Genomic DNA, 27,774 nt, shown 5'->3' with positions numbered 1-27,774 from the left:
AAATGATTATCCACATGTAAAGATCAGCGCTCAACTTTTTAACAGGGGGACCACTAGATCTAATATAAATGTATGTAGAAAAGACGTGCCTTAAAAGAATATTGAATGGTGATCAAATTAATAAATGTGTCAATAAAAGTGTGTTCAAAAATGCTGAATGTATAGAGTGATGATAGAATAGATAAATGTATACAAAATAAATCCAATCAAAGATGCAATGCTGAGTGACTGTTCAAGTAAACCAAACTCATATGCGACTCTATACGATAAAATAAATCCAACTCGTAAAAGTGTAGAACATAAGTGACAGTGACAAAAATAAAAACAACTAAATATAGCAATATTAAGCTAAAAAAGTGCTTCAATAGTCCATAAAGTGCGTATATTAATTTAACAAATATTCATGATAGCAGTCCCAAATGAAGTAAATAAAGTGCAGTGTGCCAAAACAAATCTTTCTATATATGGTGATCTTTCCAATCAACTCAAAGAAGTGAAAGGTGCTCTTCAAACACAGCAAGGTGAGTGTATCCTGGTGAGCATACAATCCAGACACCGAGTGCAGTGGCCGCTCACCTCCACAACACTCAGATTGAGCGTTAGATATAACAATCCTGGCAACCCTTTTCAACTTGTTCGCTAACAACCCAGCGTGCTCCAGCAGCAATGGATACAGTAATGGAGATATCGCAGCATAGGAAGCTCAGAACTGCCTTAATTCCTGTGTTGGTAACTTAAAAAGAGAGGCTCTCATGGTGCAGAAACGTAGGGTAGTATTTATTAACAAACAATAGTAGTGCAGGCTACTCACATTACAGTCGATAAAACAAAGCAGGTAGTGTCACAAACCGCCGATGCGGTGCAATCCGAAGCTTCCGGTCACGGCCGAAGACCGGAAGTGACGTCGGTACGGCTTACCCTGACGCGTTGCGCTACGTTATTTGAGATGGAGGGGTTAAGTGTGTCCCTCGGGGCGTGTTTCTAACTGTGATTGGATGTGGCTACTTGTGTAAGAACAGAGATCAACGGTCCTACATAGTAGAACCGTATGATCTTCATTCTTACACAGGGGAGAATGACAGGCGGCTGTGTTTACATTAGCCGTCTGCCTTTCTCCCACTCTAACGGACGATCGTGAGTGCCCAGTGGACATCGGGTCCGCCGGGCACACGCACGGGGGGTCCGCGAGCGAGCGGTGCGCATCTTGCTCCCCAGAGCCTCACAGGCTAGCGACGTAGACCTACGTCGCTTTGCCTGTGAGGGGCTGACTGCCGACGTAGATCTACGTTAGGCAGTCGGCAAGTGGTTAAATGAAATTCAATGAAATTAAGTTATTATTAAATGATTAATAAATTATTATTAAATGAAATGAAAATAAAAAAACAATGGCTTGTAATTAATAGAGCTCAACTCTTTGAGTACACGTGGGTGTAAGCAATCCGGTCTACCTATTTACCTTTATTTTTTTTAACCATATCAATTTTGATACATACTGCCTGTGCAACCTCTATAGGGTTCAGGTATCGCCTCATGCTATCAGTAGTGACACTGATCCTAGCCAAATGCAAAACTAGTGAAAAACAGTCAGAAAAGATGAAATTTTAGCAAAATGGACTAGCCTGCTGCATCATTTTTTCATGTTGATTTTTGAGGTGTCTTTGAATTTAGCCCGCTGTAGGTTGATAATTTAATTTCCATCAAATGATGTGGCATCCTTTTCTTCCTAACACATTACCGAGTCCATATCAGTATAATTATCCAGCATTATATTTTTCGCCATTGAGATTTGATGTGTTTTCAAAGTGTTCAATTGTGTTTTTTGAGCAGTGTATATTATATCTTATCTGTGTTATACTGGTTGATGTCTATCACTATCATAATTTAAATGTTACAAGGAATATAACAGAATATGTAAAAAGGAAATCAAGGCTGCAAAAATTCAAAACGAACGACAGATTGCAAATGAAAGACCCCAAAAATTCTTCAAAAATATATTAATAGTAAAAAGATCAGGTCTGTGCATGTTGGCCCTTTACAAAATAATCTAGAGTGGGTAACTGGGGACAAAGGGGATACAAATTTCCTAAATACCTTCTTCAGCTCTGTGTATACAAAGGAGCATGGGGGAGCTCATGTCCAAAATGTGGATGGTATTGACACAGCCCCAAGTGATCCACAACGGCTCAAAATTGATATAGTCCAAAAATATTTAGACAGAATAAGGGTGAATAGAGCACCTGGATCAAATGGCATCCACCCACAAATCTTAAAAAGAATTAGGCTTTTTCGTTTCAAAGCCATTTTCTAATTTTTAGGAACTCTTTAATGACTGGAATATTACTACTGGAATGGCATAAGGCAAGAGTGGTATCTATATTTAAAAAGGGTTCAAAGGTTTTACCAAAGAACTACATTAATAAAAGACCACATAGAAGATTTATCGCTAAAAAAAAACATTTTAAGCAAAAGTCAGCATGGAGTTATGAAAGACAGAACTTGTCAAACAAATCTGATTTCTTTTTATGAGGTGGTCAGTAAAACTTTAAGCAGAGGGGTAGCTGTGGACATAGTATACTTGATTTTTGCAAATTCCCCACACACAGCTAATGTGTAATGTAAAGTCTACAGGCTTGGAAAAATCAGTTTGTAATTGGATAATAAACTGTCCAAAAGACCAAATTCATAAAGTAGTGGTTAATGATTCATACTCTGAATGGCCTAAGTATTTGGGGTGTACCCCAAGGTTCAGTGTTGGGACCCTTACTTTTGAATTTATTTATAAATAATATAGGGTCTGGAATTAAAAGCATTGTTTCAGACTTTGCAGATGACACCAAACTACGCATTGGAATAACGTCCTTCCAGGATATCTCCAACTTACAAGCCAACCTTGATGCACCGTTTAATTGGACATCTGTGGGGCAAATGGGGTTTAAAGGTTGATAAATGTAAAGTTATGCACTTGCCACTTGAGGGCTAAGAATATGCATACATTATTATAGGGAATATATGGTGGAGAAGGATCAGGGTGTTCTGGTAGATCATAAGCTTAACAATAGCATGCCAAGCTGCAGTTTCCAAAGCAAAATCCTTTCTTGTATTAAAAGAGGTATGGGCTGCAGAGAGAGAGAGAGATAAAATTTTGCCCCTGGACAAATTATTGGTAAGACTTCCTCTCTAATACACAGTTCAGTTTAGGGCACCAGTTTACAAGCACCAGTGCTCCCCCAGTTCTGCCTGCTGCCTGGCTCTCTGTGAGTGAGATGGAGGAGCAGCAGCAGATCAGAAGTGAATAGGGGGTGAGCACAAGTGCAGTGCATAGCTGGCTGTGTCTGTGTCCCTGGATCTATCCCATGTGCCCGGTCCACGGGCCCCTTCTTTGCGGTATCGACTCCCCCCAGCCAAGTGAATGTCCTGCTACCCAAATCATAAGTACGAGCTGCCCGCCTCTCTGCTCTGCCCGACTCCTCCTGGCTCTGATTAGCACAGACAACTTTGATCCATGTTCCCTCTGGCCATACAATTTATCTGCACCCTGCCCCCATCTCCCACACTGTCCTCTGCCCTCTACTCCCCTTCTGACTCTATGCAGGAGCCCTCTCCTCTTCCTGCAATACTTTTAAAATACTTTAAATCTCAAGTACCATCCTTTGAAGTACTCAATATTACTGATTATTTTCTAGGGTTTACTGTATATTGCATTAGGCGTAAAGCTGGGCTGTCACAGTTGGGTTCCTCTCAGTAACTCAGTAACAGCATAATACAAGTTTCATGTAGGTTAAATGGATCTCCCAGAAACCACAATATAGAGCACAAGAGCACTGACGGATGGGCTTGTGGGTGGAGTGGAAACCAGTAATGATTGTCCATAAGGTTTTAAGCCGAGAGGAGATGGTCCTGTTACTATGGCAACATGTTTCATGCGCCTGCGCCTTGTCAAGTTGGTTTCTTTTTGCTTTCTGGTGCGGTGATTGACGTCATCACAGCGCACTCCCTGGCCTGTTATGGTCATCCAGTGCATTCCACGGCTGTGGAACGCAACCCGGCTTCTTTACATCTGACTTCCGGCTTTGGTCTATCTGCCGCTCGGGTTCCCCCGGCAGAACCTGTGCATCCCCCAGCCAGAGCCTTGCATCGGTTCCTGCCCCCACATCGGCCCTAGTGGACAACCATCTCCACCACTGGTAAGGATGCACACAAAGCCACAGTGACAGAGTAGGTCTTTGAGGCTGTCATCTTATATTTTATTGACCCATTGACTTTCTTTAAGCGTTTTATAATAAACACTGGTTTCTTATGACAAACTGTGTAGCTCCTGCCTGTCATTTACAACCTTATAGACAATCATTACTGGTCTCCACTCCACAAGCCCATCCGCCAGCGCTCTTGTGCTCTATATTGTGGTTTCTAGTTACTGGCTCTCCTCCCCATCATCTTTTCAGCAGGCACCAGATCTATTTTCTGTGGAATCAGATTGAAACGTCTGACCATCTTTGCCTATCTACAAACAGCTAGTGTGATTAAAAAGGACTAAGCTGTGCTCAGGTGTTCATATGCATTTTAGCAATGCAGTTTAGAGATTCATACAGATACACCCAATTATATACTGCTGAGGCTTTATATCAAACACATTATTACTCTCATGCAGCTATCAAGTAAAGACATACTGAGTTGAATAGAAACAAGCAAATATACTGACTATTATATAGTAAATTTCAGCAGGGGGTCTTGCTGGAAAGAAACTGTAAAAACAAAAAAAAGCGAGTGCTGTTTTAAACCCAACACTTACGAGTACAATATTGGTGATAGCGGTCCCATGCTATTGCAGCACATGAGCTTATACTGGAGAGAGCTGCAACAAATCCCTGGAATCCATGAATCTGACATCCTTCTGATCCATAGGGCCAATATCTGTTAAAAAGGTGTTTATAATGTAAAATAAAATAAAATTGTTATTGTAAAATACTGCAATATGTAACAATAACAAAACTCAGAACAAGGTTGACTGGAAGCAGTTTTCACATTGCCCGCATATACTGAGTTCAGAGCCATTCTGCAAGTTTAGATAATATTTTCTGTCTAGGTAAAAGCTCTCAATGAACTACTAACTTGACAGTATGCCAGGTTTTTGACTGCAGTAACAATTACATTCAGAAATAGCTGTGGTTGAAATTGGCTATTTGGATTTTGTTGTGACAACAGGCCTACAATTGTAAGGCTCAGAATAATTATCTGCTGTGGAATATTGGCAAACAGGGGCACAACTGTAGCTGTCTGCTTTTTATATTTTGAAACGGTGGTAATTTTGTGGTATTTAATTGTAGTAAAGATGGATTTTTTCACTATGACATTGATACGAATACTCTGGCAATGATGAACCTATTGATCATGGTAGTTACTTGTTCCCTGGGTTCATGAGATATGCATTCACACGCCATGGCCATAAATTTGGCCTGATTGCTGTTCTTAGGGATTTTTTTTTTTCAGAAGGAATGCAGTGGTATGCCGTTCTGACACCTCCAGCACTGAAGCTATATACTGGCAAGGGGTGCTTGGGCATGCTGGAGTGTCTGTTGTTTCTATTGGGGGATCTATTGTTGCTGGGGGGGGGAGCTTATGTTGCTAAGAGGTATACTGTGTTGGGGGAAATTATTGATAGCTTCTGGAGGACCAATTGTTGCCAGGGGTAGTCTATTGTTGCTGAGCATCGATTGTGGGCATGTTTGGGCATCTATTGTGGCTGGAGAGGATCTTGAGTGGTCTACTGTTGTTATGGGTCTATTGGGAGGAGAGTAGGGGGAAGGGACAAGGGATAGTGTTTGGAGTTGGACTGGGAGTGGGAACAATGGGTGATTTGGGGGAGGTACCTGCACCTATTCTCTGGGTATAAAAAACCCTGGTTGCTCTACTATGTTTAAGTGTACAGTATCTATAGCCAAAACATTTATTCCAGTTTTGAGTAGAGTTTTTGTATATATAGAGGTATCTTCTCTTTGGGTGGGATTTTTAGGGCAATTATATGACAATATGTATAAAAAATATATCTCTTTATTGTTCACTTTAGAAAAAAAAATGTTAAAATATTATATCTATTTCTTTTCAATGAAAAGTGAACTTTTTACACATATATTTGGTATTTTTTTTACGTATCTTTGACACAATTGTTTCTAAGGCAAAATTGTTCTATTTTGCAGAAGTGGATACAATATCCCTGAGGAAGAAGTTATTGATGTTTAACAAGAAACGCGTTGGATACCCCCACCTATTGGAAACCATCCATGGTTGTAACTACCACCAAGAAACGTAACAAGCAGTAGTTGGAGAATACCACTTCTTTGGCAACCTAAATATTTCATGATCTATGATGTGTAATTACAGGTAGTATAATATGGTGTATGCATTGTTTTTAAAAAAGATTTCTAAAGTGAACGATAAAAAGATACATTTTTTATACATATTGTCATATAATTGTCCTAAAAATCCCACCCAAAGAGATTTCTCTATATATACAAAACGTCTATTAAGGGATGTTGGCAATTGCAGCCTCAACCATCTGAGAAATTTCAAAAGTTTTGAGAAGAGTAGGAAAGGGTTAAAACCCCTATCATATTTGTATTGCTGTCTATGTCCTCACTGGGACTCACCCTCTCTATATGTCCTGTGAAATATTGCCACAGGGACAGAAAATGTTACTGTTTTCCCCAGAACAAGAACTGTAGGCAAATAATCCAGTAAGGATATTTGTTCCTAATAAACGGTCTGAGAATGTACTTCCCCTCATTTTGGAAAGTCGCATATCACAGCTCTGTTTTTAAAAAGAGGGAACCTGATCTTTTGTTCCTGCAGTTTTAATTAAGTTCCTCATCCACACCCCCACCATGTGACTGGACAGTGAAAAGAGAAACAGCACACTGATGAGCTCTTCTCTCTGTCTCTCTGCTCTATCAGCATGTTTCGGCAATTCTGCACACCTTTGTAGCTTCTTAGGTTGTTTCTTCATTCCCTTGTCTGAGCTTTAGGTGTGCAGTAGACTTCAAAGGGTTGATACCAAGGCATATTAAGGTACTTTGACTTGCATTTTAAAAAATAAATACATTTACTGATAAAAAGCTGCATTATTTGTGCCTTATATATCTGCATAGTATTCAGTCTGTAATGATTATGTCTAGACATTGTAACAATCCCATATCAAACATCTAGAACAGCTTGAAAAATGTATACCTAAAAAAAAAGAAGATATGCATAAAAACAAAATGCTTTGGAAATAGAAAAAAAATACTTTTCACATGTGATATATACAAGATTATTGCAAGATTTCAAAGCTAAGCATCTGTTGGACAGGATTGTGCTGAGAGTTTGAATTTGCATTTGTAATACTATTATTTTATGTTCTTTATGTCTGCCCTACAGAGCCCTGATATTCTTTTAAAGGGGTTGTAAAGGCAGAAGGTTTTTTATCTTAACACATTAGGATAAAAAGCCTTCTGTGTGCAGCAGCCCCCCTAATACTTACCTGAGCCCCATCTCTATCCAGCAATGTCCACGAGTGCTTCAGACATCTGGGACTCTCTCTCCTGATTGGTTGAGACACAGCAACAGCGCCATTGACTCCAGCTGCTGTTAATCAAACTCAGTTAGCCAATCAGGAGAGAGAGAGGGAATGGGGCCGAATTTGTGTCTGAATGGAACAAAGGAGCTCCAGACAGGGACCCAAGATAAGGAGGATCTGGGCTGCCCTGGGCAAAACTACTGCACAGAGGAGGTAAGTATAACATGTTTGTTATTTTAACCACTTGCCGACCGCCTCACGACTATTTACTGCGGCAGTCAGCCGCTTACAGGCAAAGTGACAGATCTATGTCACTTGCCAAAGAGCCTGTAGGGGGCGAGCGTGCATGCTCATTCCCTGCCTAGTCAGTGCGTGTGACCGGCGGCTCCGATGGCGGCCGGCCACTTGCAATCTCCCGCAGGAGAGGGAGAAAGACAGACGGCTGATGTAAACACAGCCATCTGTCATTCTCCTTGAAGTAAGCACAGAGGCTGTGCGATCTTGCTATATAGGATCTCATGTCTCTGTGGTTACTTCAGTAGCCACGCCCCGTAACAGTTAGAATCACTCCCCTAGGGACACACTTAACCCACTGATCACCAATAAAGTTAACCCCTTCCCTCCCAGTGTCATTTTACAGTAACAGTGCATATTTATAGCACTGATTACTGTAGTAATGTCACTGGTACCCCCAAATGTCAGTCAGGGTTCTGATCTGTCTGCATTCCCGCAAAAAAAAAACAATCGCAGATCGCCGCCATTACTAGTTAAAAAAAACCAATAAAAATTACATAAATCTTGCCCGTAGTTAGTAAACGCAATAACTTTTGCGCAAACCAATCAAAATACGCTTATTGCTATTTTTTTTACCAAAAATATGTAGCAGAAAACAAATTGGCCAAAAATGTTAAAAAATTTTGATTTTTACATTTTTTTTTGAGAATTTCATATAACAAATGTGAAAAATATTTTTTTCAAAATTGTCGCTCTTTTTTTGTTTATAGCGCAAAAAATAAAAATCGCACAGGTGATCAAATACCACCAAAAGAAAGCTCTGTTTGTGGGAAAAAATGATGTCAATTTGATTTGGGTACAGCGTCGCACGACCATGCAATTGTCCATTAAAGTCACGCATTTCCCGAATAGCAAAATAGGGCCTGGTCATTGAGCAGCCAAATCCTCCAGGGCTTAAGTGATTAATACAAAAAACAACAAAACTTTACAATCACTTGAAGGCCTGCGGTCAGTTATTTTGTATTTTTTACATGTGAGATAAATCTTAGCATTCATGTAAATTAGAGGCAACCCCAAGCTAAATAAATGTTGCCTTTGTTTTTTTTGTAGCCTTTTGACACCCACGACTGTGCGTGAGTTCAATTCCTGGCTGCATGCAACCAATCATGGTGTGGTTTCTGGATGTTGACAAGAGTGGAACTTGCCTGTTCAGTGAGCTTTGGAAGAGGTAATTATGTTCCAAAAGTGCATGTGACAAGGTGACAATGCAGGAAAGAAAATGGGAGATAGGGATAATATTGTCACTCTAAAAAAGGTAGCGCTAAAAGTAAACTGGAATGGAACAGAAAATGTTAAAAGTGTACAACTAGTGTCAAAAAAGCCTAGAACACAATGGGGTTGATTTACTAGAACTGGATAGTGCAAAATCTGGTGCAGCTGGAGATGGTAGCCAATCAGCTTCTAACTTCAGCTTATTCAGTTAAGCTTTGACAAAAAATCCTGAAAGCTGATTGGTTTCTATGCAGATTGTGCACTCTCCAGCTATAGTAAAGCAACCTCAATGTTTGTATTAGACTACACATTGTAAAGTCTTAAGCCCCGTACACACGTACCGAATGTCGGCCGAACGATAGGCCGTCTTTTGTCCAGGGCTGTCCTGTCGGCTGAAAAGTGCTAAAGACTGCACACGAATTTTGTCGGCCAACAACAGCCGACTGCAGAAGTGATGTCATGTGATGGTTAACTTTCCGTGTCTTTTTTTTTCTCTGAGCATGCCCAGTCTTGCTAATCTGCTGTTTGTCGGCCGAATTCTGTACTGACTTGCGAACAATCGGCCGTTCTGGTGACGGCCTACAAAAATTTTATAGCCTGCACACCTGATTCTGTTCGGCCGAAAAGTCGCTGTTGGTTGTCGGAAGCATCATACTAACAAGCCGACAATCGGCCGATTGTTCGGCGGCCGAATATTTACGGCCGACAATCGCTACGTGTGTACGGGCCTTTACGACATCTGTCTGACAGATGTAATCCTTTTTTTGTTTTGCATTGGCAAGAGTCACCCATACAGCATATGCACATGCCACCTTGGGAATGTCCAGTCTCAGAACAGGAAATAAAAAACACACTCTGGTTTTATCTTTCTTTATCATGGGAAGTGCATGAAAAAAGACCTTCATGGCAGGATTACCAGGTATTATTGAAAATAAAGTTGCAGAATTATGCTAACATGCTAAAGGTTATATGAGATTTAAGCTAATGAGTTTACATGTACATGTAAACATCTGTCTAAGGTAAATGTAAATGGTCCATGAGGTCATGAAGAGGCAGACACGACTAAATGACTGAGCATCAACAACTAAGGTAAACGCGTAAACCTTCCATCCTCTAACACAGTGGTTCTCAACTCCTGTCCTCAGGACCCACTGACAGGCCAGGTTTGCAAGATAGCTGAAATACATCACAGGTGATATAATTTGCTGCTCAGTGATTGCAGTACTCTAGTCTGCATCTCCCCAAGGTAATACTTAAAATCTGGACTGTTAGTGTGCCCTGAGGACTTGTGTTGAGAACCACTGCTCTAACAGTACATTTACAGCTTGTGGACGGCACAGCCAGGCAGGTATGTCATGGTGTACTTCCTGGTTTAGAGGTGCATGTGTGCTCCCCCTGCTGACCTGTGATGTGATGTCAGCAGGTTAAAGCCAATCATTTTGGGTGTATACCTGCTGATCAGCTGTGGCCAATCACAATATAGAGCTGAGTGTTTGTAAACACAGGCAGGCTCTGGCTGGGTTTCTCCATGCTGTTCAGAACTGAAAATAAGGAGAGAAACCCATACAGATCTGTGAGTAGAAGTAGCACATGTGCCTAACATGCATACACTTGTTAGGCACACAATTAATCCTTTGATTGCCCTCCTGATCACCCCTGCCACCCAGCCAATACCATTAATACAGCGTCAGTGTACAGAATTATCACTAATCACTGTATTAGTGTCCCTAGCGATATCAACCTCAGTCCCTCCCAGCCCGTGTCAGTTAGCACCAGATCCCCGGCATTACTAGTATAGTGTCGGTATGGATCAGTATATTCATTACGATCAAAACTATACTAGGATCCCCAATAATATAGTGTCGCCAAAAATGCAGTTTTGGATCAGCCCCTGATCACTGCCAGAATGTGCGACATGTAGTAGAATACATTTTGGCCTAAATTTATGAAGACATTTAATTTAATGGATATGTTTTATAACAAGTAGGAAAAGTGGCATTATTTTTTTTATATAATAAAAAAAAAAAAACCCAGGTGGTGATCAATTAGCGCCAAAAGAAAACTCCTTTTGTGTGAAACTCTATTTGTATGAAAATATATATATACCCTATATATTCGAGTATAAGCCGAGATTTTCAGCATGTTTTTCATGCTGAAAATGCCCCCCTCGGCTTATACTCGAAACACTGTCTTTTTAAAAATGGCCCCGCCCCGGCGCCGACGTGTCACCACGCATGTGCCGCATTCCCGGGAATAGCCGAACATGTACAGGCTTTCCCGAGCATCGGTGGCGCATTCGTGGTGACGTATTGGCGCCAGGCGGCGCAATTTTTAAATCGAAGGCGCCTCACCGAAAGGTAAGTGAGACTCCTCCACAGCCCCTGAATTTCCTCATGCAGTGCTGCGATCATGGTACAGGACATTCTCCTGTACCATGCCCACAGCACTGCATCTCCTGTGCCATACCTGTACATACTGTGCCATGCCTGTACATACTGTGCCATGCCTATACCATCAACTGCGCTATGCCTATACCCTCTCCTGTACCATGACCTGTGCCATGCCTGTACCATGACCTGTGCCATGCCTGTACCATGACCTGTGCCATGCCTATACCATCACCTGTGCCATGCCTGTATCATGCCTGTACCATGACTTGTGCCATGACCTTACCATGACCTGTGCCATGCCTATACCATGACCTGCGCCATCTCCTGTACCATGGCCGCAGCCCCTGTTTTGTGTCTCGTGGTGGTCCAGTTGGGTCCAGTAGCTGCTGCATTTCCCACCCTATGCTTATACTCGAGTCAATAAGTTTTCCCACTTTATTGTGGTAAAATTTGGGGCCTCGGCTTATATTCGGGTCGACTTATACTCGAGTATATACGGTATATAGATTGAATTTGCTTACAGTGTTGTATGACTGAGCAGTTGCTAGTTAAAGTAGCACAGTGCAGAAGAGCAAAAATGCCCTGGTCATGAAGGGGGTCAAACCTTCCAGAGGTCAAGTGGTTAAAGTGGTTATAAAGGCTGAAGGTTTTTTACCTTCATGCATTTTATGCCTTCGGTGTGCAGCTCCCCTCTCAGCCCCCCAATACTTACCCAAGCCTGATCCTGATCCAGCGATGTGCACGAGACCCCAGGCTCTCCTGGGTCTCTCCCTCTTGAGTGGCTGAGATGAAGCAGTAGGAGCCAATGACTCCTGCTGCTGTCAATTACAGCCGGTGAGGAGGGATCGGGGGGCAGGACTGAGCCTTGCTCTCTGTGTCCTATGCAGAAAGTCGGCTCGGGAGCTACTATGCGGGCACTCGGCAAGGGGGAGGGGCTCAGAGCGCCGGCGGGGGACCTGAGAGTATGACATGTTTGTTATTTTTTTTAAATAAAAAATGTTCCTATAGAATAAATTTAAAAAACTTTGCATACTTTCTACCAATCTTTTACTTTCTCACCAGTGTCGTATATGCATAATGGCCAAATCAGAAACTGAAATTACTGAGTATTATGTGATTTCACATCAACTGTCATGGGCACAACAAGCACTGTAAATCATAGCACATGGTAAGTTCCTTCCATAACATTTGGGGTTTTGTAAAACCTCTCAACTTTGTCCATTTACACAATGGCTAACAGACTTATCAGTACATTTACACTGACACTATCCAAACTAAAAAATGACATATATGAAACAGTCTGTAGCATTAACACAGCAGTGTTTGCTTTTCTGTGTTCCACCTGCAACCTAGTTTAATTACCTTGTTATCCAGCCAGTAAGTCTGTTGTTTTTCAGCTTCGTTTACCAGACCAAGCTGTCCAGCAAGGATGGCAGTTAGAAGGTTGAGACAAACTATTTACCACTGATAGGGGTGCCTACAGTTGCTAGATTTTATTCATTTGTGTAAAACCTTTATCCCAAAAGAAAAAAAAAAAAACTATTGCTGTAGCTGCCTTATAATATTAGGCTGGGTTCACACTGTTGCAAATTGGATGCAGGTTTCCCCGCATACAATTTGCATGAAAGGAGACTGTGCCACAGCTTGGTGTCGGCTGCGGAGCGGTTTGCAGAAAAGCCTGTTGAGTCCTCTGGTCCGTTTTAGGTCCGAATTTAGTCATAAATTGGGACCTGAAATGGTGCACCGGGACACCCTGGACCCCCTTCTATGAAGAGCTGCTCCGAATTCAGTGTGAACACAGCCTTAGCTGGAGTCAGGCTTTAAACTGTGAGTACATATAGAAAGTCTCCACCATGGTCTCATCTTCAGAAGCTGGTCCTTAATTCACAACAGGGTAGAATCCTTTACAGGAAGACACTTTTGTGTCTTAGCTTACACAACCTTATACATAGTTATGATAGGTAGAAAAGTAAAAAAGGCGCTGGTATAGATATATTATTTACACTGGATTAGGGGTTAGAGTGCTTAGTACTAGTGTATAAATGATGCTGTGAATGCTCAAAATAAAGTGCTAGCTTTTCTGTGCAAAATTGCTGAGAATGTTACCTATGAAATAGGTGCTGATTAAACATATATACTTTTCTCAGTATTAAGCCTCGTACACACGCAACGATTGTTGGCCGACCGATCGGCCGTCTTTTGTCCAGTGTTGTTGTGTTGGTTGAAACGTGCTCTAGACTGCACACAAATTTTGTCGGCCAACAACAACCAACTGCAGAAGTGATGTCATGTTCTGGTTTACTTTCCGTGTGTTTTTTCTTCTCTGAGCATGCCCAGTCTTGCTCATCACATTTTTGTCTGCCCGAAATCTGTACTGACTGAAGAACAATCGGCCGTTCTGGTGACGGCCAACAAAAATTTTATAGCATGCACACCAGATTTTATTCGGCCGAAAAGTTGCAGTCGGTTGTCGGAAGCATCATACTAACAAGCCTACAATCGGCCGATCGGACGTTGGCCGAAAATTCACGCCCAACAATCGTTGCGTGTGTACGAGGCATTATAGCAGTGCAATCAATAAATAATAATTCTTAAATATGATTTCTTAAAGTGCTAGACAGTGCAAAAAATTCTATATAAAAATAAATATAATTCATAAAGGTATTTTTCAATAGTGCTGTGCTTCTTGAAACTTTAAAAATGTCAAAACTTTCAATAACTTAAATATAAATACAAATACAATGCTCCGTGAATAAATAAATAAATAATAAAATGGTGCTTCAATGGTGTTATAATGGTGAACTGTGATCCAAAAAGTTCATGCAAAAATGGTGAAGGGGTTAATTTTCTATGGATCAGGTGCTCCAGTGAGAAAAGGTGGTAATCAATGCCTCTTACCAGAAATCACTAGGTCACACAGACCTCAAACGCCTTTAATCCTATTATATAGGTGGATCAGACCATTAGGACTCCTTCATTCCTTATTAGTTATTTGTTTGGTCAATTATCAAAGGATAATATAAAGATAAAATTCTCCTTCTCCTCACTCCTCCAATTGTTTTCTCATATAGATGAGTATATAGCCCATATGCAGGGAAACAAATATAAAACTAAAAAATAGTGTAATACTGTTTTTTTATTATGAAATAAAATAAATCATAAAAATTGTCTGCTTACATATTGTTGTGCCCGCCTGGCACAGGGCAATACTCATTGGTTGCTACCAGATCTTATTAGTGTTGGGAGCACAGGATCTGCAGTTACCTGCTGCTCGCTCTAGCTTCCCTTGCAGCGTGGCAGTGCTCTGGCGTGCGTTCCAATGTTAGTGTAGAGGTGACGTCAGTCTTACTCTGGACTTCCGGGTTTAGCAGGGACCACGGTGCGTTTCGCTAGTATAGGGTCATCAGGCAGTCTGTACATAGTTATGGCTACAAATAAAGCTGGCCATACATTATTCAATTTTCTTCCACAAGTTTAATTTAGATTTACCAAAACCATATAATATGAGGTCAAACCTAAACACTTTCAATTTGTATGCAATCAGGCAGGCAAATCCAAAGGAAATTGAACAAGTAAATTGTATAATGTATGGCCAGCTTAAGACAATACCATGTAATACCTAACTTCTGAAGACGTGACCATTGTCCGGGTTTGTTTTCTGTCTATATGTGGTATTGGGAACTGTGCAGTCACCCCTGGTCTTTCCATCCCTGCATGTTTTAAAAGGTAGGGTCCTTTCATACGGGCTTTCCACCCAGCGGACTCCATTTTGCTCAGATGGGATCGATCCGCCGATCCCCGCTGAGCAGGCGGATGACAGCTCCGTTACTTTGCATAGACAGGCCTGTCAGATCCCCGCTCTCCTCTATGGGAGATCGAATGAAAATGGACAGCCTGTCCGTTTTCATTCAATCCTATCCGAACTGATCCTCCAGACGGATGGAAAATAGGGTTTCCATCCGTCTGGATTTCATGGACCACATTCGATCGGAAATGTCACAGCTGACATCCGCTACTCCATAGAGGTGCATGGAGCATCTGATCAGGTCCGCCTGAAAAACTGACAGGCGGACCTGATGGGAAAGCCCGTGTGAAAGGGGCCTTAGAGTGCTGCAATCTATGTATCTGTTAAATTGTTAGTCACTTATTTAAAATCCATCAAAACTTACTACTCCATTTAACACAACCCTCTCCACCTTTTGGCTATATTGCTGTCCAGGGATGGCTACATTGTTCCTCCATAGACGTAGTGGTGGAGTGAACATCCCTAAGACAAGATGTATGTTACTGGCCAATAACCACATGACAATAAAGAAAAAAAGCTTGGAAACAAGAAAACAAATGCAGCCATCACATCCAACAACTGGTAGGCTACAATTTTTTGTTTTTGGGTCTAGTTACATTTTATCATTCAAAATGGTATACTAATATATCGCAAGATGTTGCAAAATTTACACCTACATTGTAAATATACTCCATTTAAATCAATTGTACACATAATAATGCAAGCATCTCTTTATAGTATTAGTAACACTGCAAATCTATCATTAATGTTTATTTTACCTCAAGAAGCTGGAAAAAGCAGCGACAAAAGCATTGATGCACAATCCAGTGTCTGCCACTGCCAGGCTTATTATGAGCAGATTGCTGGGTGTCCTGAGCTCTCTTATTTTGTAAAATGAAGCGATTGTCAGGGCATTTAAAATAAATCCAAGAAGAGCTGTAAAATAATGTTGGTCGTTAGAGGTGAAAAGAACTGTTAAAAAAAATCAGTTTTTATTAATAATAATCTCTTTACCTGGAGTTCCATGACTAACACAAAACCAATCAGTAATTATCAGAATGCTGTTTTGATTGCCCGCATCCTCCACCAAAAAAAAAAAAAAAAAGAATGCTGTTTTGGCACAAATATGTCGCTAGTGACATAAACGTTACTGGCTCTGTCTTCTAACCACTCAGACCACCAGCAGCCCTTTTTAGCGAAGGAATATTCTTCACACATTTATGAAATCTAGCTGTCCAATACCAAATAGTTATCATTTGTGGCTATAACAATTTCTTTGCAAAATATGGCTATATACTGACTGCTCGGGATATTTATGTCATGCATCTGCCTATAGAATGAAGCTGGATGTATACAGTAAAAAGGCCTTAAACAGAAGGGACATTCGGTGAGGTCAGTGGCTGGTGAGGCACTGGATATTTTTAGAGCCAGATACAACCCCCACATTATTTAGAAAATAATGTGTAGCCGAGCGCTTTGAGATGAAAAATGTAATGTTAAGCCAGTTGGCTTACGCTTAAAAATCCACACGTCAAGACGCAGGCAGCCAATCAGATTCCCCCAGACAAATAAGCGTCTGGTGAATATAATCTATTGGACAGCAGATTTTTATTTTTTTTTATTTTTTTTATTTCTGCATTCTGCAACAGCCCTGTAAATGCTGAAATTTCACTGGGGCTGTTACAGAATGCAGAAATAAAAAATAAAAACTAAAAACGACACTGTGCTCTATATAGCTACCAACAGTCCTGATTTTATTAAAACAAGTCCTTATGTTGGTTAAAATAGTAAACTATGAGAACTAATGACCGTACCATATATAATCTATATAATAAAAGAATAGAATCTGAACCATTCATTATTTATAGATTATACACTGACCAAAATGATAAACGCAACACTTTTGTTTTTGCCCCCATTTTTCATGAGCTGAACTCAAAGGTCTAAGACTTTTTCTATGTACACAAAAGGCCTATTTCTCTTAAATATTGTTCACAAATCTGTCTAAGGTTGGCCATACATGTTCAATTTCCTTGTACAATTTTCTTTTAGATTTACCAAAAAACATATAATATGAGCTCAAAACTAAACAACTTCCAATTGTATCCAGTTAGGCAGGCCCTTGCACTACATAATTTAAGGTAGATCTAAAGAAAAATTGTACAAGAAAATAGAACATGTATGGCCAGCCTAAATCTGTTTTAGTGAGCACTTCTCCTTTGCCGAGATAATCCATCCACCTCACAGGTGTGGCATATCAAGACACTGATTAGACAGCATGATTATTGCACAGGTGTGCCTTAGGCTGGCCACAATAAAAGGCCACTCTAAAATGTGCAGTTTTATCACACAGCACAATGCCACAGATGTTGCATGTTTTGAGGGAGCGTGCAATTGGCATGCTGACTGCAGGAATGTTCACCAGAGCTGTTGCCCGTGAATTTAATGTTCATTTCTCTACCATAAACCGTCTCCAAAGGCATTTCAGAGAATTTGGCAGTACATCCAACCGGCCTCATAACCGCAGACCACGTGTGACCACACCAGCCCAGGACCTCCACATCCAGCATCTTCACCTCCAAGATCGTCTGAGAGCAGCCACCCGAACAGCTGCTGCAACAATAGGTTTGCATAACCAAGGAATTTCTACACAAACTGTCAGAAACCGTCTCAGGGAAGCTCATCTGCATGCTCATCGTCCTCATCCGGGTCTCCACCTGAATGCAGTTCATCGTCGTAACTGACTTGAGTGGGCAAATGCTCACATTCAATGGCATCTGGCACTTTGGAGAGGTGTTCTCTTCATGGATGAATCCTGGTTTTCTTAGATCTTTGAGTTCATCTCATGAAAAATGGGGGCATAAACAAGTGTTACATTTATAATCTGTTCAGTATATATACCAGTGATGGTGAATGTTGGTACCCCAGATGTTTTGGAACTACATTTCCCATAATTCTCATGCACTCTGCCATGTATTTGATCATCATGGGAAATGTAGTTCCAAAACATCTGGGGTGCCACGATTCGCCATCAATGATATACACTGTAGCACCTTCATTCGTTCTCAAAGTTTACTAATTTAACCAGCATAAGGATTTATTTTAGCATATGAAAATGGCTCTCAAACCACACATGTGAGGTATCGCCGCGAACATTAGAGCGAGAGCAATAATTCAAGTACTGGACCTCCTCTGTAAATGTAAACATGTAACCTGTAAAAATGTTTAAAGCGTCATCTATGGAGGTTTTTAACCACTTGCCGTCTGAGTACCGTAGTACTACTGCGGCAAAGTGGCTCTTTATCGTCTGACGACGTAGTACTACGTCGTCAGACACTCCCCTTTCTCAGGGGTGCGCACGCGCCGCCGGAGGCTCGCTCCCGCTGTATTCAGTCACAGCGGGAGTCGGGCCAGGGGAGGAGCAGCGGCGATCGCCGCTGCTCTTCCCCGATCGTTGGGGATCTAGTGGGGAGATCTGCCTGCTTGTGTAAACACAAGCGGGCGGATCTCCCAAGTGACAAGCAGGGTCAGATTGCAGGATCTGTCCTTGTGTCACGAAGTCACCTCCCCCCACACACGTCAGTAAGCATTAGGCATACATTAACCCCTCCCTGCCAGTGTAATTTTTACAGTAACAGTGCATATATATAGCACTGATTACTGCAGTAATGTCACTGGTACCCCCAAAAGTGTCAAAAATGTCAGTCAAGGGTCCGATCTGTCCGCCGCAATGTCGCAGTCCTGCAAAAAAAAATCGCAGAACGCCGCCATTACGCGTTAAAAAAAAACCCATCAAAAATGACAGAAATCTTTCCCTTTGTTAGTAAACGCAATTACTTTTGGGCAAACCAATCAAAATACGCTTATTGTGAATTTTTTTACCAAACATAGGTAGCAGAAAATAAATTGGCCAAAAATGTAAAAAAATGTTGATTTTTACATTTTTCTGGGGGGGATTTCATATAAAAAAATGTGAAAAATATTGTTGTTTTTTCAAAATTTACGCTCTTTTTTTTGTTTATAGCGCAAAAAGTAAAAATCGCACAGGTGATCAAATACCACCAAAAGAAAGCTCTGTTTGTGGGTAAATTTTGTTTGGGTATGGCGTCGCACGACCGCGCAATTGTCAGTTAAAGTCGCACAGCGCCGAATCGCAAAAAGAGGCCCAGACGTAAGACATCAAAATCCTCTAGTGGTAAAGTGGTTAAGTACTGAAGTTTGGCGCCGTTCCACAAGTGTGCGGAATTTTACAGCGTGACATGTTAGGTATCTATTTACTCAGGGTAACATCATCTTTCACATTGGGCCAACTTTAGTGTTTTTTTTTAGTTATGAAAGTTTTTTCCCCCCAAAAAATGTGTTTTAAAAATTGCTGCACAAATACAATGTGACATAAAAAGCTACAACGACCATCATTTTATTCCCTATGGTGTCTGCTAAAAAAATATATATATTAAAATGATGATTTTTACATGTAGAAGTCAAGTATCAGAATTGGCCTGGGTGGCAAGTGGTTAATTATCATAATTAAGTAATATACAAATAAATATTATATATTGTTTTTAAGGTAATTTACTATATTTTTATAAACTGCACTCTTTAACTGTGTGAGAAAAACATGGGATTATGGGTAAACCTTATACCCATAAACCCATGTTTTTTACATGTATTTAAGAGGGCTGGGCTGGAAGGGAGCATGCGTCTTTTTAGACACATGCCCCCTTCCATGACACTGCAGTGAGAGGAGAGCCTCCACTGCAGCATTTTTATTGGACAGCTTGGACCAATGGTGCTTTACCATTGGTCCAAGCCTCCAAGCTGTCCATTGAGCTCAGTGCCTCTGACAAGAATTTAGCTCATCCTCTCAGTCTGCTGCAAACAGCGTGTGCCAGCTTGAATTTAAACTGGCTGCACTGTATGTAGCTTCTGATAAGCTGTGCAAGGAGCCTCTTATCTCTGGAACCATCGGTGCTAAAAGCACCCAATTTTGACCAGTGGTGGGGTAGGACTTTGGCTATCAGGTCACCAAGCTACAACCCTCAAAGTAGGGATGATCGAACGGTTCGGGTCGACCATCGGTTCGACCCAAACATTGACTGTTCGAAGTTCGGCCGAATTCCGAACTTTTGCTGAAAAAGTTCGGAATTCGGCAACCAGAACCGACCAAATTGCAATGGAACAGGAACTGGGCTTTAAAAGCCCGTGATTGGACCAGAACCATCAGTAAAAGCCAATTGAGGGGGCAGGAGAATGCTAGGAATGTGATTGGAGTGACTAGGGGGTCCAGAGGCCAATCATTAGTGAATACGCCCCCCAGTATATAAGATAGCCCCGCCAAATCTCTAGCATTGTAATACAGGGACGTGGAAGAGAGTGGAAGCAGTTCTGTTACTTCTGCTCTCAAAGTGTCATTTAGCAATTATTAGTGTGAGAAAAGGGATATCTAGTGTAGTTAGGGTACTATTTTCCACTATAGTTAGATTTAATAATCTAGTTTCTGTAGGGAAAGTGTTAAGTGTAAGGGGACCGTAGTGTAGTGTAGGGTTAACTGACTCTGACTGCTATGACAGGGTGACAAAACCCTTCCATGTCAGGGTGACCGCTATAGAGAAAAGTTTGTTTCTCTTAGAACACTTACAGAACAGGATGGTGGCTTCTCCCCTGTCACCCTGCTTTTTGTTGCAGGCGTTTATAGGGCTTTTTTGAGGACATGTTTGGAGTCAGGCATGACATCAGAACTTCTGTGTAGGGGTATATATACACACACACACATGTATGTATATATACACATACACATACAGTATATAGGTGTGAAAATAGCAGAAACCTATGCTTGCGCTAATGAAATAATTAACAGGCATATGGCTTCTCTGCTATAACACCTATATATGTGTATGTGTATAAATACATATAAGTGTGTGTGTATATATATACCCCTATACAGAATTTCAGATGTTTTGCCTGCCTCCAAAGACCCCCAAAAAATGCCCAAAAAAAACGCCTGCTACAAAAACACACCTGGGCGTTTTTGTAGCTGGCGTTTTTTTGGGCATTTTTTGGGCATCTTTGGAGGCAGGCATAACATCAGAACTTCTGTGTAGGGGTATATATATATATACACACACATGTATGTATATATACACATACATATATATAGATGTGAAAGTAGCAGAAACCTATGCTTGCGCTAATGAAATAATTAACAGGCATATGGCTTCTCTGCTATAACACCTATATATGTGTATGTGTATAAATACATATAAGTGTGTGTGTATACACATAATTAACAATGATGGGAGGACGGTTACAGAGAACACTGAAAAAGCAATCGTGCTGAATGCTTTTTTCTCGTCAGTCTTTACACAGGAAAAAGAGGGGTACACTGACCATGACTGTATGGTTAGTAGTAATACACAGGACTTGCCACTATGGCTAACAGAGGGTGAAATCAGGGAAAGGATGGATAAACTTAACACAAACAAATCACCAGGCCCGGATGGCGTACATCCGAGAGTACTCAAGGAACTCAGTAAGGTTGTATCTAGACCACTGTTCCTGATCTTTGCTGACAGTATTAGGACAGGAGATGTACCAGGGGATTGGAGGAAGGCTAACGTGATTCCGATATTCAAAAAGGGCCAGAGGCATATCCCGGGAAATTATAGGCCTGTCAGTTTGACATCAATATTATGCAAACTTCTGGAGGGGATGATAAGGGACTATATTGTAGAGTATGCTAAAGACAACAATATCATCAGCAATAATCAGCACGGGTTTACAAATGGGCGTTCTTGTCAAACCAATCTCTTAACATTCTACGAGGAGGTGAGCTGTGAGCTAGATAGGGGCAGATCAGTAGATGTGGTGTACTTGGATTTCGCTAAGGCGTTTGATACAGTTCCCCACAAGTGCTTAATTTATAAAATAAGGTCTGCAGGTATTGACAGCAGGGTTTGCTCTTGGATACGGAACTGGCTAAAATGGCGTGTCCAAAGGGTGGTAATAAACAGCGCATACTCAGACTGGTCTGAGGTAGTAAGCGGGGTGCCCCAGGGCTCAGTCCTGGGACCAACCTTGTTCAATTTATTCATAAACAGCATTGAGGACGGGATCCGTAGTTCGTTATCAGTTTTTGCAGATGACACAATATTGGCCAGGGCAATAACTGCACAGCATGAAGCAGATATCCTACAGAATGACCTGGACAAAATAACGGAGTGGGCAACGACATGGCAAATGAGGTTTAATGTGGAGAAGTGTAAGGTTTTGCACTTGGGGACTAAAAACATAAAAACACAATACACATTAGGAGGGGAACCCTTGGGGGAATCAAAAATAGAGAAGGATCTGGGAGTCTTGGTTGATGATAGATTAGGCAACAGCATGCAATGTCAAGCGGCAGCTGCCAAAGCCAGCAGAATATTAGCATGCATAAAGAAAGGGATGTATTCCAGAGATAAGACTATAATCCTTCCACTTTATAAAACTCTGGTCCGACCGCATCTGGAGTATTCTGTCCAGTTCTGGTCGCCAGTCCTCAGGAGGGATGTGTTGGAGCTGGAGAGAGTCCAGAGAAGGGCAACTAAACTGATTAGGGGATTGGAGGACCTTAACTATGAAGAGCGTCTGCAATCGCTCGTCTTATTCTCCCTGGAGAAGAGACGCCTGAGGGGGGACATGATAATTTATAAATATCTCAATGGGGATCTCAGCTTAGAAAAAAAGCTGTTCATTCGAAGGGATTGCATGAGGACAAGAGGGCATACAATGCGAGAACACATATATAGGTGTTATAGCAGAGAAGCCATATGCCTGTTAATTATTTCATTAGCGCAAGCATAGGTTTCTGCTACTTTCACACCTATATATGTGTATATATACATACATGTGTGTGTGTATATATACCCCTACACAGAAGTACAGATGTTATGCCTGCCTCCAAAGATGCCCAAAAAATGGCCAAAAAAACACCAGCTACAAAAACGTCCAGGTGTGTTTTTGCAGCAGGCGTTTTTTTTGGGCATTTTTTGGGGGTCTTTGGAGGCAGGCAAAACATCTGAAATTCTGTATAGGGGTATATATACACACACACTTATATGTATTTATACACATACACATATATAGGTGTTATAGCAGAGAAGCCATATGCCTGTTAATTATTTCATTAGCGCAAGCATAGGTTTGTGCTACTTTCACACCTATATATGTGTATGTGTATATATACATACATGTGTGTGTGTATATATACCCCTACAGAGAAGTTCTGATGTCATGCCTGACTCCAAACATGTCCTCAAAAAAGCCCAATTAAACGCCTGCAACAAAAAGCCGGGTGTAAAAGTAGCGAAGCTACTAACAAACTTTTTTTTTTTCTGGTTCTGGACATGCTACAGAGCTGAAACTTCACAGGTACACTTTTTAGACCCCCCCAGACACTAAATCCAAAGAAATCTCTTTTTTTTTTTCAATAATTTTTTCAATAATTGGCTCTCTATCAAAAATGACAATTTTTAAGAACCTTTTTTTTGTGATTAATAGTCCCTGGGGCATGGCCTAGAACCCTAGGCACTTTTTAGGGGCATTTATTTGGTTTTAGGGCTTCAAAATGGTGTTTTTTGATTACCGAAGTTCGGGTCCCATTGATTTCAATGGGGTTCTGAAATCCAGGCCGAACTTTCGGGAAGTTCGGGTGTTCTGGTCGAACCGAAATTTTGAAAAGTTCGATCATCCCCACCTCAAAGCTTGATAATTTATTTTTATGTTCATGGCTCTACCTCACCTACCTCCCCTGACGGCACGGCGTTGTTAAACAGCCTCAACCATGCACATTGTAATTGCTTATGAAAACATGGTAAGTATTATACTCACAAATTTGCAATAGTAAAAAGCGACATCACAGATTTCAGCATGTTCCATCCAAATGCATCAACATGTGCAGATACAACAGAAACTGAAGGCTGACACGTTTCAAGGAGTTCCTCTTCTTCAGATGTCTCAAAATGTTTGAAACGCATTAGCCCATGGGGGTCTTCAGTTTCTGGTGTATCTGTACATGTTGATGCATTTGGATGTAACATGCTGAGATCTGTGATGCACTTTTTGCTATTGCAAATTTGTGAGTATAATACTTACCGTGTTTTTATACAATAAATTATTTGTCTCAGGATAATGCACTAGGTTTATATGTCCTCTGTGTGTTTTGTATGGTTGTAGTATTATAGACTTCCTCAAGACTGTGGTTATCTGCTTTCAAGTGTAATGAAGATCTAAGCATATCCATCTTGAGGGGCCATTTTCCTAAGCGCAGGAGGCATTGTGTGTGTGAGACTATTTCAGTGCACATTGTTATTGCCTAAGTGTGAATATTTATGCTCATTGATGTCAGTTGCCTATACTATAGCCAGACGCTATTTCTCCCCAAGATTAATTTGGCTGGGGGTGTATGGTATTATCTGTTGGTGCCTACAAATAAGGGAAAATTTCCCAATCCAGTTGACTTATTATAACAGTCTCATTTTGGTGGGTAAATTAAAGTGTAACTAAAGGAAAAACTTTATTTTCATTTTGAATAGAGCATGGAAAAGTTAGAAGAGATTTTTTTTTCACCATCTGTGTTCCATTGCAGAGATTTCTGGTCACTTCCTGTCCCATAGCCAAACATGAAGTGAGAGGAAATTGCTGCAAATGAACGGAATTCCCTGGGGACCCACATATCAAAAGAACCCCATTAAAAGCTTTCCCCTCTATTACTTGTCCGGGGACAACCCAAAATGTGGGATTTTCTTTTACTTTCACTTTCAATGATAATGGTAAACAGGAAAAATAGAGATAGGCTGAATTGGGGTGTTTTTTATTTTTCTCTCCCCCCTCCCGTTTTGGGTTTTGGTTTGGGGAATGTATGTATTGGTCGCCCTATATAGGGTGATTGTATGTATGTATTGAAATTATTTGTATTGAAATCAATAAGTTGTTAAAAAAAGTGGTAGTAAAGGCTTTTTTTTATTTATACCTACAGGTAACCCTATAATACGGCTTACCTGTAGGTATAGTAAATATCTCCTAAACTTGCACTGTTTAGGTGATTTTTACTTTAGTGAGGTCACCGACGCATGTGCACTGCACTCTCAATGGATGGCGTGCCGTCCATAGAGAGAGCCATGGTGCGGGAGTGACATCATTGCTGCTTGGCCAGCCAAATGGAAGACTCGGTGAAGATGGAAGCCCTGTCAGTGGTGACAGTGCGCTGCTGGAGAGCTTCATTTTTAGGTAAGTCTCTTTTATTGTGCTAGTATGTGATGCATAGCGCATTATGCCATTAATTTGCAAGGAGACGTTTTTTTTTTTTGACCGCTTACTACCATTTTATTATTCCATCTTGTACTTATAATATATGGTAACCTTTTGACAGATTGCAAAAGATTACAGCATTTATATGCAACAAAAATGACAAAATGTGATCAGATCACATAGGATGGTTTTTCCAAGCAAAGCATTTCTGAAAGATGCGTAGATATTTCTGCTCTGATTAACACCAATGATAAAACATCTGATGTCATTGGTGCCAAGGGTAGGGATTACAATTAATTAAATGAATGCCCTCCTCATATATGCCAGAAAGTAATAACTGATCTTTAGCCATATATGAAGCAAATACACTAAATCATGTTTATTGGTATTAACCTTTATTTTAATCTGAAAGGCAAAGCTGATGTCTAGTAATAGCTTTCTTTATATATTAGAAATCAGCTACTAACAAAAACAGCGTTCTAGTTCAAAGAATCATTTGTACATGCTCATTGCAGTGATCTAATGAATAATGATGGGCAAAGTGTGGTAACCCAATTCTGTCAATCAGATTTTAGTTGAAGGTTAAACTATTTATGAAATATTATTTCTGACCAGTTGCTATATACGAGTTGCCTTTGCACACCATTTTTCACAATATTTGCAGGTGAAAAAAACAATGTGATCCAGAGCAGAGAAAAGCCTTGTAACAAATGAACAGAACTTGCAAGATTACTCAGTAAAGCATTGTAAAGAGAAATGATAATATGCAATAACTCCTAGTAACCAACCAAATTTCTGAGGCAGATCAGGGAAATTGGTTTCAGAAAGTAATACACTTAACATTTGCATAAATCAGCAGGCTTAAAATTAAAACAGAATATTGCATTTTCTATGGAACTTAATTTTGTGATATTGTCTAGTGCAAATAGGGTAACAGTTTTTTATATATATTTATGAAACAATAGATAGATAGATAGATAGATAGATAGATAGATAGATAGATAGATAGATAGATAGATAGATAGATAGATAGATAGATAGATAGATAGATAGATAGATAGATAGATAGAGAGGTAGATAGATAGGTAGGTAGATAGATAGATAGGTAGGTAGATAGATAGGTAGGTAGGTAGATAGATAGGTAGGTAGGTAGATAGATAGATAGATAGAGAGGTAGGTAGATAGATAGATAGATAGATAGATAGATAGATAGATAGATAGATAGATAGATAGATAGATAGATAGATAGATAGATAGATAGATAGATAGATAGATAGATAGATAGATAGATAGATAGATAGATAGATAGATAGATAGATAGATAGATAGATAGATAGATAGAGAGGTCGATAGATAGGTAGGTAGATAGATAGATAGGTAGGTAGATAGATAGATAGGTAGGTAGATAGATAGATAGAGAGGTAGATAGATAGGTAGGTAGATAGATAGATAGGTAGGTAGATAGATAGTTAGGTAGATAGATAATGAGGTGTGTGTGATAATCTGGAGAGAGAATGAGAGAGAGAAAGAGAGAGTGAGAGTTCCGAAGGTCTTAGCAGGTGTCTCTTGTGCACAGGTCTCATTTGACAAACACTTTTTAGATGCCATCCTTTCTACATTTTTGTTTGCGAACCGAAATCTTTGAACAGTTTATAAATAAAGACTGAATTAGGTATCATGTGTCTTGTTAAAATTGTTCTGAAGGGTGTGACAGGGACACTGACATGTACAAAAAATGTCTTACCTTCGATTAGAAGTGTTGTGCCAATGCCAAAGACTTCAATCTCAGTAAAACCTTCAGGAAGGGGGTAAGATGTAACCATGTTTGCAAATCTGGTGTAGACACCCTGCTGAACTGTCTGCTGCTTGTCCTTCACACACGCACACACACACAGTGTAAATGCCTCCTTTTAAAGGGTCTCTTTCACATTTAGCATCGTGCAAGTGATTATGTAAAACCTTTTTTTTTCCCTCAGTAGTTATGTCTGAAACATCACAATCCCCTGAAGAATTCTCTAATGATGTGAATGAAAGCAGCCTGCACTATGCAAACCCCCCCCACCTTATCCTATTCCACCTTTCCTAAATCGTATTTGCATACCATGCTATAAAGACTGCATTCATGGCATTGACAACAAGGGTTTTGTGAATACAAGATTATGAAAACTGTCTCCTCTATTTGTGAACTACAACATAATTATCAGACAGAGGCGAAAAAAGGTCTGAGGGGGTCTGTACAAAAGAATAGAAATCATCTA

The 27,774-nt window shown here is 40.5% G+C and overlaps 1 protein-coding gene across 1 annotated transcript in view; it reads right to left on the bottom strand.

Annotated features, from left to right (window-relative positions):
• Nucleotides 1–27,515, bottom strand: part of RGR (retinal G protein coupled receptor) — a 48,768-nt gene extending 21,253 nt beyond the window's left edge. Inside the window, exons 1-3 of the mRNA XM_082266824.1 lie at nt 27,261–27,515; nt 16,009–16,165; nt 4,790–4,911 (exon numbers count right to left, since the gene is read on the bottom strand). Of these exons, the coding sequence (XP_082122950.1) occupies nt 4,790–4,911; nt 16,009–16,165; nt 27,261–27,339 (358 nt within the window). The 5' untranslated portion in view covers nt 27,340–27,515. The remainder of the gene's footprint in view (nt 1–4,789; nt 4,912–16,008; nt 16,166–27,260) is intronic.
• Between the last annotated feature and the right edge of the window lie 259 nt (nt 27,516–27,774).

The sequence above is a fragment of the Pelophylax lessonae genome (assembly GCF_965119305.1).
Source record: "Pelophylax lessonae genome assembly, chromosome: 9".
NCBI classification, from domain to species: domain Eukaryota; kingdom Metazoa; phylum Chordata; class Amphibia; order Anura; family Ranidae; genus Pelophylax; species Pelophylax lessonae.
Note: the sequence above shows the minus strand (reverse complement) of the source record. Positions and strands in the feature narration are given on the sequence as shown.